This window comes from Ictidomys tridecemlineatus, chromosome 4, assembly GCF_052094955.1.
Source record: "Ictidomys tridecemlineatus isolate mIctTri1 chromosome 4, mIctTri1.hap1, whole genome shotgun sequence".
NCBI classification, from domain to species: domain Eukaryota; kingdom Metazoa; phylum Chordata; class Mammalia; order Rodentia; family Sciuridae; genus Ictidomys; species Ictidomys tridecemlineatus.
This window is the reverse complement of record NC_135480.1, coordinates 133,111,739-133,126,477: the sequence shown is the minus strand read 5'-3', so window position 1 is coordinate 133,126,477 and position 14,739 is coordinate 133,111,739. Positions and strand designations below refer to the sequence as shown.

At 35.5% G+C, this 14,739-nt stretch overlaps 1 protein-coding gene across 13 annotated transcripts in view; it reads left to right on the top strand.

The window, feature by feature from the left end:
- Tle4 (TLE family member 4, transcriptional corepressor) overlaps positions 1–14,739 on the top strand; it is a 135,984-nt gene that overhangs the window by 68,590 nt on the left and 52,655 nt on the right. For 8 of the 13 annotated variants that reach the window (XR_013438061.1, XM_005335147.5, XM_005335140.5 and 5 more), the window contains 2 exons: positions 640–844; positions 2,090–2,106. Coding sequence is in view for 12 of the 13 variants with exons in the window: in XM_005335147.5 (XP_005335204.1) it covers positions 640–844; positions 2,090–2,106 (222 nt within the window). In the remaining variant the exon portion in view is untranslated. The remainder of the gene's footprint in view (positions 1–639; positions 845–2,089; positions 2,107–14,739) is intronic. The other 5 variants (XM_005335148.5, XM_005335141.5, XM_078047439.1 and 2 more) reach the window with 1 other exon arrangement.

Here is a 14,739-nt window from a genome sequence, read left to right as displayed (position 1 = left end):
TTCGAGCATCACTAAACGTGCACAGAGTGCCCAATTATTTCAGCATTATTGAGCAAGCCTACAGGAGGACCCAAGCCTTGCTACATTAGATTTTCTTTAGTAATTTGCTCAAGTACCGCTGAGGACACTTAAAAGGCTTAAAACGGTGGCTGCAACCAGTTTCCTTTTCTGGGTTGTTAATTCAGGTTTTCTCTTTCAAATTAACTCTCCCTGCATGCTGTGCAGTGGTTCTGGGAGAACTGTTTAACACTAATTTTCTCAATTTTCAGCCTTTTTTGTTCAACATAACTGCTTTAACAGTTACTCACATACATGTTTTGATTAGAAATGTATGATAGCCAGCCCCCCCTTTTGGGAACAAAACAGGCTTTTTAAACTCTAAATGTTAAGTTAGATAATTTTACTACTTAAAAGCTAAGTTATTTACTGTACATGTACAAAATCCCCAAATATAAGTAAGAAAGGAAGCATTTACCATCTATACATTTCTTTTTCTCCTTCCCCCCTTTGAAAACATGTACATTATAATTATTTCTTTCATGTTACTGGATTTTTCATTTTCTATTTATGAGTTCTTTTTGCTGGGGTGGTGGATTGATAGAGGGGACAAATTCAATATCTGTGTCTAATTTTTCACAGCAGCAACAACTCCAGGCTCAGCATTTATCACATGGACACGGTCTGCCTGTGCCTCTGACTCCACACCCTTCGGGGCTTCAGCCCCCTGCCATTCCACCTATTGGTAGCAGTGCTGGGCTTTTGGCCCTCTCCAGTGCCCTGGGAGGTCAATCCCACCTTCCAATTAAAGATGAGAAGAAGCATCATGACAATGATCACCAAAGAGGTGAGCAATCCTCCTGTGTTAGTAGTCTGTGATTACCTACCTGCTGCTGAGGGTAGGTTCCAGATACCATTGAGTCTATCTCTGAATTTAATTTTACCAGTGACTAAACACAATAAGATAAATTCATTATTTGAAGCAGTCATTTGTCTAGTGACACCATAGTGGTTGGCAAGAGTAAATCTATTCCTTAAAGGCAAGGGATCTGTTTTCTTGATTATTGCCTTTGATCCCCAGCTACCCTATGTTTCTTGAGACTAAATCAGTAATAGTCTTATGATGTTCTGTATTTGGAGTAGTGTGTTCCATTAATAGCTAATTTTGATCAAATTTATTTTGGGAAAGACTTACTAATAAATGTCCACTTGATATTTGACTAAATCAATTATTACTTATAAATCGGGTGAACAAACTCAGGGCAGTAAAAATCTTACAGGTAAGAAAACAGTTCTGGTGGTTTTAGTAATTGAGAAAGTACAGCACAAATTAGTGACATCTGTTGATTTAACTGCCTCTCTCACCCAGTCTGTTTAAAAGCATAAAAGTAACTTATTTCTTACTATAAGAATAGCACAATTATTTATTTATATATTTACTTGATTTAAAGGCCAGTTGTGCTTCTTTTAGGTTAACTGCTTCCCTCCTGTGAGAAAGTTGATGGTATAGAGACATTTCAGTGTGACTATATGTTTGTATGATGCTTTACTAATAATTTTTAATAGTTAAAGACAAAATAGATGAAAAAGTCTCCCAGCATTCCTTTGTCAGAATTTACTTAGCACGTGGTGGTTCCGTGGTTCAAAGGGTGTGGTTCATAATTCAAAGCTTGTTTCTACTCTTGTTTCCATGTCATGTCCATGAATTATAATCTTGGATAAATTATTTTTATCACATAAGTATAATTTTACCATCCCCGACATGAGAACCACTCATTTTTCTGTTATCTTAATGCTATGGTACAGAGTTGACTCATGATTATAAACATTTTTATAAGTAGAAAGGTTGACAAGGTACATAAGTAATAAGCATGGTCAGCTTTGGTCCTTCTGAAATTGTGTCAAAGGTAGACTTGCTTTGTAAATCTGGTAATGTTAATAATTAACTTACAGCAAAGTTGACATCTGTGCAATTTATTATTTAACAGAGATCAAGTTTGATAAATATATGAGTTTGTGTAAACTAACAAGTACTTTTTTTTTCTTCTTTCCACTACTTTATCTGCTTGTGTTGCTGCTGTTTTGCCTACAGACAGAGACTCCATCAAGGTAGGACTCAAAATTCACAAAGAATTAGCTTAAAAGGGCTCTCTAAATGATAGGGGTAAATCTAATATGTATTCTTTTAAGTTTATGGAATAGTAGTTAACTGACTTTTTAGATGTGTGGTTGATATTTTTAAAAATATAATCCTGTTTCTCTATAAGAATCATATTTGTAGAGCAGGATTAAATCATAAACTCTGATTTGCATTGTTCCTTATTATGTCTTAACCACATGAAAAAGAATAACTACTTTCTTCACTTAAGCTTTGGCTGTAAGGTGACAATGAAATGAAGTACATAAATTGATTTAAAAGGAGATACATACAAGTTTCATGTTTTCAAAAAATTTTATCCTATAAAATTTTTTATCATAATTCTTAATTTGGGGGGCTACACAGAGATGTAATTTAGTGGAACATCATGTGCTTGGCACACATGAGGTCATGAGGCCATGGTTCAGTTCCAAGCACCCGGAAAAGAATTGTTGAAGAGCACTTCTGTTCACCAGTTTCTTTTCCTATCTCTCTCTCTCTCTCTCTCTCTCTCTCTCTCTTTCTCTATCTCTCTATCTCTCTATCTATCTCTGTCTCTGTTTTTATTCAAACCTGACAGTTGACTTTATTAAGCATAAAAATTAGTTTATCCTTACAAATAGTTAAGAGAAGGAAAGAAATTTTTACAAAATTAAAATGCCTGATTTGTGTTGGACATGGGAATCAAATACACATATTTGATATATGTTTAACTGGGCATGGAGGCACATGCCTGCAATCCCAGCTGACCAGATCATTGGGATGCTGAGGCAGGAGGATCACCAGTTTCAAAGCTAGTTATTTTTAACATCTTGATTTCTAGTATGGCAGTTCTCTTTGGGTTTTACCTCTGTCTTATCTGCCTTCTGTATCCCTTTATAGACAAGTTATAAGGAAATACAAAAGGTATTTAGGGGCTAATGATTTGTATGTGCTTTATAATGCCACAATGGAATGTACTTAGGATATTTGAATTTCTTTAGGAAGCAAACAAGGCAAAATAGACTGCCATGGAAAGAAATGAGTAAAGTGTGAGTGTTGTTTTAATCGTTTTTCCACCCAGTACAGTGTAAATATGCTATCATGTTATGCATATTTTTGTTACATATGCCATTGTATTATTTACTGATTTAGAAGGAAAAGACAGTTTGCAAGTATTGGCCAAAGTACAAATGCTGCCTATTCCTTTTCTTATATTTTATAGTAATTGAATGTTGTGGAGTATAGGTAGTTACGTCTCTTGGGGTTTTTAATTAAACTTTGTATACAAAGACTAATATCTTCCCTGAAACAATCTGTGCTGTCACTTTGAATGCTTCTTTAAAAGGCTCCTTGTCTTTTATAATAAAAGGGGAAATTTTTTTCCCAGAGTCCTTAAATAATGGAAAATAAAAATTGAGTATATCTATTTTACTCTTCAAGAATCTTTGTAATTTGAAAGGGCATCTGCAACCTCATACAAATGACAACATTTACAATTGGAGCTGCATGCACTAAATTATTTAATTATGTATTTATGGTTGTGTATTTTGTTGGATAATATGCATATCAATATCTAGATTTAAAAAAAAAATTCTTTATAGAGTCTATATAGTGTTCCATACATGTGTACTTTGGAAGTATAAGTAAATGCAATGACTAGATAAACTGATAGCTGCACTGTGAAAGCCTGTGTAGTTGTTCTGAGGCCTTCATATAAACATTTCCTGGTTTCTTAATGATAAATATACACCTTCAGGCAGGCCAGTGAACTAAACGAAAGCTTTCTCTCATGCCCAATTCCCAGCTGACTGTGAAAATATTTATACTCCAGTCAGTGCACACTTTTGTGTTAATTATGTTTTATATTCCCTTATTCGAGTAGTGTGTATTTTGAAACAATCTATAATCAAGCATGGAGAGCCTGGAAGTTGGAAGAGTCTTATGCAGCTAGAAGACAGGGGGAAAACAAACAGGAATTCGAAGCAGATGATTTTAGCTTGATTTATTATGGAATGGTAGCTTATTATAAATTGTTATTTTTATTGGGTTGGGTACCATTCTGAAACTTGAAGTTCTATTATGTTAGGTCTGGGGCTGAGCTAAAAATTTGCAAAGTGAAATAGTTTGCTGATTTTTTAAAATGTGTTCTATGATGTTCAGAGAAGTTGTTAGTTGCTTGTTCTTCCATCTATCGTCCTTATCCTCCTCTAAATGGTTTCTGGTTAAAAGGAGCTTTTTATGATTGTTGGCTGTGTGACTTGAGATGGTTTTTATCAGCCAGAGTGTGTCAGTTGCCTGCAGCTGGAGTCAGGCTTGTATGAAATAATTTATTCATGCAGGATAATGCTCCTTAACATTTAACAGGTAATGAACGTGACATAAATTTCCTTCTTGCTTTTAATTTTTCCCTTTCCTCTTCTAATGTGCAAACAGGCAGCTCTGGTACTCTAAATAATAAGTAATTTTTGGCCATCTGTCAAAAGGAAATTTCAATACAAATTTAAATTAATGGTGCCTGAAATTTTTTATAGCTCCTCTAAAAGCCTCTAATGTGCACAAAATTCTGAATCTGCTGGTAGTAATTAGTGTTGCATGTAATGAGGATGTGGGCAATGTTATACAGCCCCATTGTAACATTTTGATATGGTAGCAAAATTTTGATTTATACATGATTGTGGGTGGGTTTAATTTGAGAGACACTTTAAAAATGTTTTCTTGACGTTACAGATAATTAAATAGGGCATATTTCAGAATAGCTTATAAAATATAAATTTAAACTTACTCTGAAGTAATTAAGGTGTTTTACCTTTGGATGCCAAGTGAAATGAAAGAAATCATTTGGTACATGATCGGTTCTTTTTCTTCTTTTTCCTTTCTCTTCTTAAAAGTTCTGTAGCCACTAAATCACATGCTATTGGTTTTATTGATCTTGTTTTCTATAGCTGCAGTAGCCAGGTTCATTCCTAAGCCTGTTATTTGCAGACCTCTGTTTGAAATTTTTCAACAAGGGTTGAGAATGTAAATATGGATCTAAAGGAGAAAGCACTATAGATGTCCAAGAATCAAATTAAACTAGAACCTTGTATGTAGTAGGGCTAAAAGTAAGGAGCCACAGCACCTACAGCTTTCCTGTGGCTGTCCAGTGATTCCATGTGCCCAACTGTAAGACCTACATTTGAGGCTTGAAAACAGAAGCAGCCCATGGTCTACTCTCACCCTTAATAGTAGAGCGGAAAGTTCAAGTTTAGCTCTCCAAAAGGCCCAGAAATTAAGTTCATACTTCATTTTCCTTTATTTAGAACTCTTCTCCATATCTTTAGAAAAAGGCCTAAATAAAACAAAGCAAAGTGTTTTCTAAGGTGGTGGAACTTACATGCCCATTCTTCCCACTGAGGACTGAGGGAGAAAAGTGGTTGGCTCTAAAATGCCCTCCAGAAAAGAACATTTGGAGTACTGCCAGGAGCTTCCCAGTTCCTGGAGGTACCAGTTCATGAAGAAAAATCAGTTGTTTGACTTATTAGGTTTTCACATCACTCTTTAGTTTTCATCTGAAAGACTGAAATAAGTGTAATGGTTTAGAGCTGTGAAAGTCAAGATGTCTAAAATTTGATATGAACTTGAGGTTGGGGAAATTAGCCTTATTATCTTCCCTCCCAGTATTTAAATAGTTCTAATACCACCCAGCAAAGTGATAGGCACCTAAATCAAGACCCAGGTTATATATAAATAGCAAAATTCATTATCATCAAATATTGATTAACTCCATAGCATTTCCCAAGTTGCTACTATACTATTGCATTTTTTATTATGTCCATTTTATGTGTCTGCATAGTCCTCTCATGTTTTATCTTGAGTACAATAACCCTCAATGCATATCTTTGAGGAATTTTTAATTTTTTAATTTGTAACATGTATTTAGAAGTACATTTTTTTGCCCTCTTAAGTGTTGTATGAGTATGATGGTACATTTTAATTTTTTAATTTACATATAATTATTTTTCAGACTGAATGCTTTTTTGTAGGTGTATATAGTGTGTTGTGTTGTTTTCTTTTACAGTGGGAGATTAAACCCCAGGCCTTGTACATGTTAGGCAATCTCTCTACCCTTGAGTTGTGTCCCAGCCTCTATACTGTGGTTTATCCTGTGAATTCTTTTGGTTTTCATTCAAAGGTTTTCATAATTATCTACTCTTTAGTTGTGTTTAGGATAGTGCCTGTTTATTTTGTTCCATCTATATTTCAGTGTTTATTCTGTATAGATGGTAAAACATTATATGTTGCTATTCTCTTTTCTCTCTCTGCTATTTTCTGTTGGCAGTAATGGTGTATCAGAGGAAAATTAGAATAAGGTTGTTTTGATGTTCAAATTAAAGTGTGTGATTCAGGCCAAGAAAGTACTTTTGCCTTATTAGTTGAGTGTTATAGGTGAAAGTGGGGTTTTAGCTGAATTAGCAGAATGATTACTTCTACTTGCACTTAACTTTGCAGGATAAGACTAAATGGTCAAGGTTCTAGTCCAGGATCTTTTGTAACCTGTGTGACTTGCCATCGCCCTCCAACACCCAGAGCTATTTTTTTTCTATCTCACAGGAATATCTGTCTAAAAGAAAAATGCTTTTAGCATGTTTAACCTTTTGAAATGTCCTGTGTGGGACAATAGTAGAGGAGATGCTTTGAAAGTCTTATGAGATCAGATATTTGTAAAAAGACAAAGGCATAAAATTATGGAAAGCTAAATTAAAAAGGGAAGAGGAAATGAAATTAAAACACTATAAAAAACAAGTAAACAAACTAGCAAGCAAAACAGTAATGCACTTGTGTTAACACCTGTTTTTCCCTCTGTCATCAGTAATCTGAGAATAGGAGCTATCTAATAAGGGGCACTCCAGTTTGTTCATTCTAATCTTGGAAAAAGTAAGATTAGTATCCACTGGACTCTTTCATCTCCTCTGAGAATCACCCCTGTGCTCTTGGAGCTCCTAGTTTACAGTTCACCTGTGAAAATAGGTGTTATGCTTACCCTTAGGTTATTTCCAGGGAAAGGTTTAGAGGTGCGAAGGTCCTGCCCAGAATCACATAGCAGGTGCTATCCTCAAAGGAAAGCTCTTTGGATGACTCAGTCTTATTTTTTGTTATTGAAAATTAGACACTTACTATCAGGTACACAGAATAGTACAAAGAACTCCATACACCCGACATCTATGTACAGGAGCTATAATATTTAACCATGTTTTTAATCTATTCCTTTTGTTTTACTCAAATACTGTAAAGCAAATTCCAGAGAGCATGCATTTTGCCCATACATATTATATTTCATTGTGTAAAATCATCACATTTCTTTAAATGATGAATGTATCTTTTAGATAACCATAATGCCTTCAGTCACTTAATAAAGATAATTGTCGTCTATTATGCAACCTATAATCAGACTTTGATTATTTTAAGTAATTGATTTGGTGCTGGGATGTAGCTCAGAGATATAGCACTTACCTAGCATGTATAAGGCCCTGGGTTTTATCCCCAGCACTGCCTTCCCCCTCAAACAAACAAACAAACAAAAAAATTGATTTGCTTTAAGTAAGATCCAGATAGGGCCTATTCTATTTTGTCTTGAGAACTCTTAGGTCTCTCTTAATCTTAGTCTTTCTCACTTTTTAAATTTTTTTTTCTTAAGAATTATAATTTTATAATTCCCTTCTGATATTAATCCTTGATTTGTCTTCTTGTATGTTCCCACAAAAATGATTAAGATTCTTGTATCAAAGAGCTACAAGTATGATGGGGGAATCAGGGATATTATCCACAGGGAATGGGTGTACTTAAATATATATTTTAAGTTAGATTGAAAAATATACTTTAAAAAGCCTATGGTAACCAATACTTATATTTGTAAATTAGGTTTTTTTGTTTCCTATTTCCATATTTATCTTCATTCATTTTTTAGTGCATTATAATTACATATAATAATGAGATTAATTTTGCCAAATTTCTACATGCACATAATTTGATCCATTTCATTTCCCAGTACTTCCCCTTTTATTCTCTCTCCTCCATTCCGCTTGCTCTACTCTACTGATCATTACCATTATTTCAGTTAGGGCATTATAACTTTAGATATATGGGATTCCTTGTGATATATCCATATTTATACATGGGCATAGTGTAGATTTTGTTCCCCATGCTCTCTTTTCCTCCCTTTCTCTCAATCCCTTTCTATTCTGTTGGACTCCCTTCTATTTTCCTGACCGCCTCCCCCCACCTGCTTTATTCCATTTTTCACTCTTTCACTCTCTCTAAATTTGGACATTGATTTTGAATTTCAAATACAACATAGTTTGTGTGTAAAAGATGAAGGATACAAATAGAACTCTGTTGAAGATTAATTTACATTCATAGATGTGGTTGTTAATAACATTGCCTTCACTGTTCACCACCAACATGCAAACCTACACTTCATTCTCCCATCTTAAGAAAAAGGCCCTTCCTGGTTTGATTCAGGTATTCCTGACATTTCAAGGAATCACATGAAAACCTCTATATGTGAGCCATTCTACAGGAAGGTTGTGCCAGGTTCATCAAGCATCCTCTCTGTTTCACTAAGTAAGCTGTGCATCTTTGGGCAAGTCACTTAACCTTCATGGATCATACAGATAAAACTCTAGGTCCCACCCTAGAAATGAATTTTGAAATAAAACTATCACACCGAATGGTAAGTTTGAGCAATAAAGCTGACCATACCATTAGCCAAATTAACGTAGTGGAAGTTGTATTTCATTTGGGAGGTTAGGTCATATGGAGATAGATGAATGTTTAAAGCATGCTTTGCAAACATCTGATGTTTTTCAAAATACAATGGTAATTTAAAATTGTTTGAACATATTTGTTGCTTTTTAATTCTTTTAAAGGTATTTTGTTTTTACTATGTATCTGTTTAGTTACCTTATCAGAGAACAATCAAGAACTTTGGTTCTGTTTGTTTATGATGCAGAAATTTGTTCAGTATTAATTGATTCCTGCTGCTGGGCATGTAAGCTGTGTGAAATGTAACAGGTGCCCTAATTCCAAAAAAATGTATTGTAATTGTTTGTTTGTGGAACAGATGAATAAATGTCTTTAGGGCATAGCTGGTCCTCAGGTGGTGAGTATGAATGGATTAATGATGTGACTGGAGGGACACAGGCTTATTTTGCTGCACCCTCCTCCACTGATTGCTGAAGCAGAACAAATATTAATTAACAGAGTCCCACTGATTGTCAGGCCTGCCTTCCCCAGCTAATTTTGGCAAAGGTGGTTTAATTCTTTTCCCCTTTAAACCAATACTTAGTTACTGGACAAACATCTTCATTCTGATATTTATTGTCTCTGATTTCTTAATTAATTAGAATGTGTTTTATCTCTTGGAAAGTATGCCAGTAAGCTTATGTTTTAACATTTTAAAAACTTAAAGAAGGGCCCAAGACTTGTTTGTTATAGTTTGCACTTGAATTTCAAAAGCATTTGTTTCTACAAATGTAGACAATTCTTCCAATAGAAATATTCCCAAAAATTGTTCACCATCTGTTTTCCTCATCTTATGATAACACTAACCTATTGTGGGGTGGTGGTGCAACAAACATAAATTAACCAAGGGAAAGGTTAGTAATACTCTTACTTCTTGCTTTCTTGAATTTCTGCAATATTACCTCTGTCCACCATAATTATCATATTCTATAGTGATATGAAGTAACTCAAGTTATTTTTTGGGTTCAAAAAAACTGTAGTTGGGGCCACAATTAATAGGAGTCCTAATTTTGGACTTGAATAGTCATGTCTAATAGTCATGTCTGTGGCAACTGCCTATTAACAGCTGAACAGAATTTCACAGGCTTCATAAAGGAGTAATAGTAAGGAAGTTTGCTGAGGGCTGAATGGTAGTACTTTCTGCAAGAGTTTTTAGCTTTTTTTTTTTTTTTTAAATAAACTTGCTGTTAAGTGAAGATAATAGTCATATCAACATCAAATAATGCTTCTTAGATCTGGCACATTAAAGCCTTAAATGCTAGAATTGAATACTTACTAAATATTAAACAATGTGAGTCACATTGTTTTAACTTTATCAGATTATTAATCAGAACCATTCCAATTATTTCTGTATGTAATAAAATGTACAACTTTAAAATCCATTTTAGACTGTAGCCTAAGAAATTCTCATTTTAAGAAGTACCATTTTTCCTCTACCCTGAGTTCCATGATGTTCTAGTTCTGCTTCACTAGAAAGCAGAACAACACCATACACACCTGTAACCTGCTCAGGCGCACAGTCTGCTCCCCCCACACTATTTAATATTCCATCTCCTCTGCAACCACTAAATGTTCTTGAAAAGCTTATACTTACCTCTGCCTCACCACTTTCCCTTTTTACTGAATTGAAGGCAATGAGGTGGAAGTTAAAATGTCTTAAGTATACTTGTTGTAAGTGAACATTCTAAGATATGGTGATAGGGTAAGTATGAGGAATTCTTTTTCATGGAAATGGACTCATTAATTGTACTACATTCTTAAGGATTCTTGAATTTTTTTTTTTTTTAAGATGCCTTTGAGTCTCTGACTATTGCATTGGAGGAGAAAAGGAGATGGTGGGAGATGGGGAAGAGTAAACAAGTTACTCATGCCACCCAATGAGAGAAGCCCATAGGCAATGTAACAGCTCCTCACTTTTGTTTATTCCTCCTTATAGTCATTTTAATTATTTGGGAAAATTTTGAGAATTGTATTTTTTCCCACTTCGTTTTTCTTGAGCGACATTTGGCCTTTTGAACAACAAAATAAAATTGGAAATGCTAATGTTTTGAGCCAACTAAAGGAGGAAAATAAAAATGTCACCATGGTAACAAAGCTGCTTTCTAGATGGTTTCCTAAGATATGCCTGAACTAGAAGCAGATGTCTGATTTGAGAATCTTGCCTCCTTCAATGTAAACAAATAACTTCTGGGCAGGTGTTGGAAATAATATGGAAATCCTATTAAGGGGCCCTGGGTTCCTGTCAGTCAGGAAGCCCATGCCACAAAAGGGCTGGTTGTTGCATAAAGGAGCAGAGTAAATTCTCATTAGGCTTGAGCTTTTCCCAGGAAATGATTGTCTCAGTGTGTTCTTTCTCCTGTGAATCTGAATGTAAGCTGTTGCTTCTATTGATCTATTCACTGGCTTTATTTTTCTCTTCTTCATTCCAGATCTTCCATTGCCCCTGCCAGCCGGTATTCTCCCTTATTTACCCCTTTCCTTTAGATTAACACTTGATCTATGCTACTGCCCTGGGACTTGTGACATCTGTGATTTTAACCTCACAACCTGATAAGGGGTGGAGGAAGGGTGGGGAATCAGAGGGGGAAATTGTTTTGCTTTCTGGGCCTAAGTTATAGAGATCAGAGATGATGGACCCAATACTAGGGGCTTTTTGGAACTGGCACAATGAATAATGGTAGCAGTGGTTATGAATACCTTCTTGTGCACATTTATTGAAGTTATATTTTTATGAATTAATGTACAATTTACTTGGAGTCGCTTTTTTTGTGAAATAAGCAGAAACAAGAAGCAAGAAGAGTTAGCTTTTTAGTAATTTTTTAAAAATGTGTAGTTATCCAGTAAACCTTTAAGACTGTGCTGTCCAGTACTATAGCCACTGGCCACACACAGCTATTTAAAGTTAAATTTGTTAAAATGAAATACATTTGGGGAAAAAAGCTTCACAGTTGCATTAGCCACATATTAGGTATGCATAGCCACATGTGGCCATAGAAACTACCATACTGTAGAGATAAAGAATATCTTCATAATTGCAGGAAGTTCTGCTGGATGGCACCTAGAAACTCTGATCTCATGATCTATATTTTATCTGCATAAGTCTAACTCCTGATATTCAAAAGCCAGGTTCCTCTCAATGCCTTCAAAACAAGGGACGTGTGTTTCAGTTTTGTAATGTCAATACTGCCCAGGGGTAGTTGGTATGGTTGACTGCACTAATATAGCAATCTGTAAATGGTTATAGTCCCCCCCCCCCAAATCATGGGACTAGTTGAACAGTTTACAAGGGTCTTCCCAAAATGGATCCCCAGGAGATGCATTTTAATGTTTTTAGTTAGAAAGTTGTTGGCATTTTGGTAAGAGGGTGGGGGTTGAAGGCTGTGCATAATGATGTTCTTTATAATACTCAGAAGGTTAAATGTGGATAAACACAAAACAAGGCTTCAGAAAAGCCACACTATTATTATGCAGCATTTCTCGGACTATAGTCCCCGAGATGCACTTCATAAAGCCAATAAAGCGCACACTGGTGGTCTCCTGTTGCCCTAGCAACGGACCATGGGGCACAGTGTATGTGAAATGCATGAACATCTGTGAATTAATCTTTTTTAGTTTGTTCTTTTCTTGGCACTGATTGGGCCACTCGGGCTTGTGCCTGTGACACTGCGTGTGGAGGGGTAATCTGGAGCAGTCCCAAGGGCCTTGCCCTAAAGTGGATGGTGGAATGGAAAGTGAAGGGAGATTTATCCCAGTAGTGCATTCAGCAATGGAAGGATTTAGCCTGACAGCACTCTCAGTGGGATGTTATTAACTTACTTTCTGGTGCATGGGGAAATGAATAAAATTTTTTCTAGTAAATCTGGACATTATTGGGTTTATTGGGCTGCCCTGAAAAAAATAATCTGTAAAGAAAATTGAAATAATCACATATTTATACCATAGTTATCAGGACTTCAGAACTGAGTTATCAAACATCCTTGGCCCAGCCGCCATGTGGGAGGTTATAACCCGACCATATTGTTCTATCACTGGTCTGAATGAGACTCCTGAATTGAATGCTTAGACTAGTATCTGTTTTGATAATAAAAATTTGGTAGTAATGTAGTCTGACTTTATTTAGGGAAATTTTAAACTAGGCTGGTGACATTTTTGCCCTTGGGAAAATAAACTATGAATAAATACACAAGCCACCAGAAACAGGACTTTGGATAGTTACACCCCTTACAGGAGTGACTTCTTCATATCTTCCTCTTTCTCACTCCCCTCTCCAATTTTCAAACTGCCACCCTCCCTCTAGATGTTGGCATGACTCTACAGACTTTTCAGTTCCTCCTGTCAATACCACATGCTCACTTTTAAAAATCATTTCGCTCATCTTTGTCACTTTCAATTTCCTTTTCTACCTTTTTTCCTCCTCGTCTGTTCTTCTTTATGGGGCCATGTCTTTGCATTCTGGGGAAGAATGAAAGAATAATGATACATATGAAATAGTTTTAGGATAAATGTATTCTGTCTGTTTAACATTTAGAGTAAAACACTTCTCTAATAAATTTATTAGGACAATTCCATGCTGTATAATAGCCCACTTGATTTGCTTGATTGCCATTAATACTGAAGGGTTTGAGTAAGGGAAATTACTTGTCCATTTGTATATTTTCCTTTAATATCAAAAAAGGTGCAGCTGTACCTCTGTAGCTGAGAGATGGTCTTGATTTTTTTTGTTAGATCACTAACCAAACATTATTTTGATGGTTCCTGATTTTTGAAATCTGTGGACATTAATGGATGAACTTGAAAACTGAGCAGTGAACTCTAAATAAAATATTTAAAGTTAGTCATTAGGTATTGATTTGGCAGCTGGCAGACAAACAGGCCTGCACTGTGTCTTTGGGGTTCATAGTAAGGAATAGATGCAATCCCTTTCCTCAAATCATTTTCTTATTAGAGGTATGGAACGGGAGATACTCGATCATTCCTCTTCATTTCTCTGAGCTTTCTGTGAGTCCTGAATTCTTTAAAAAAAATATGCATATAAAACTAGTTTATGAAGATTGGAATGCTAGCTCTGAAGATAGTCTTCCCAGGAAACTGCCAAGGCTGATGTGCAAATACCTACAGATGTGGAAATTTTAGCAAATACTGACAGGAATGCTAGTGGTAACATTCAGTAGGTTCCCAATCTTGATGTATTTCTTTTACTTGAATTCAAAAACTATTTTGTAGGAATAATCAAAACAATTGTCTATGGAGCTAAAACTTAACTTTCAATTTAAACAAAAAAGTAGTACTTTTTGTTACTTCTCCCATTCAGTTTAGGTAGTATTTTCATCTTTCAAAATTAGCAACTTTTAGTTAGCTAGCTTTAGAATTAGCCAGGCTTACCAGGCATGGTTGCATATGCCTGTAATCCCAGTCACTAGGGAGGCTGAAAGGCACAAGAGTGTCAAGTTCAAAGCCAGCCACAGCAATTTAGCAAGACCCTCTCTCAAAATAGCCAGGCTACTTAGCCTGCCTTAGAAATAGACCAGTTTTAGAGCTCATTAGAAACCTTTAGAAGGAGGTATGATTCTCAGATTGAATTTTCATGTCGTGGACTACTATTTGTTTTTGTTTTTTTTGAAAGCACAATTTCTTTATGCAAAGAACTAAAAATCCATAGATCTCTTGGTAAGCAGCAAAATTTCATAGCAGTATGTGGCAGTGAGTAAGTTGGCTTATTGTATAGTGTGGAGAGGAAATGAATTCAGACAGTATGCATCTCTACTATTTCCTTCATGTGGGTTTGACAAAATGTCTTTAAAGCAGTCATTTTGTAGACTGGATGTTTGAGAGCTACAAAAGGA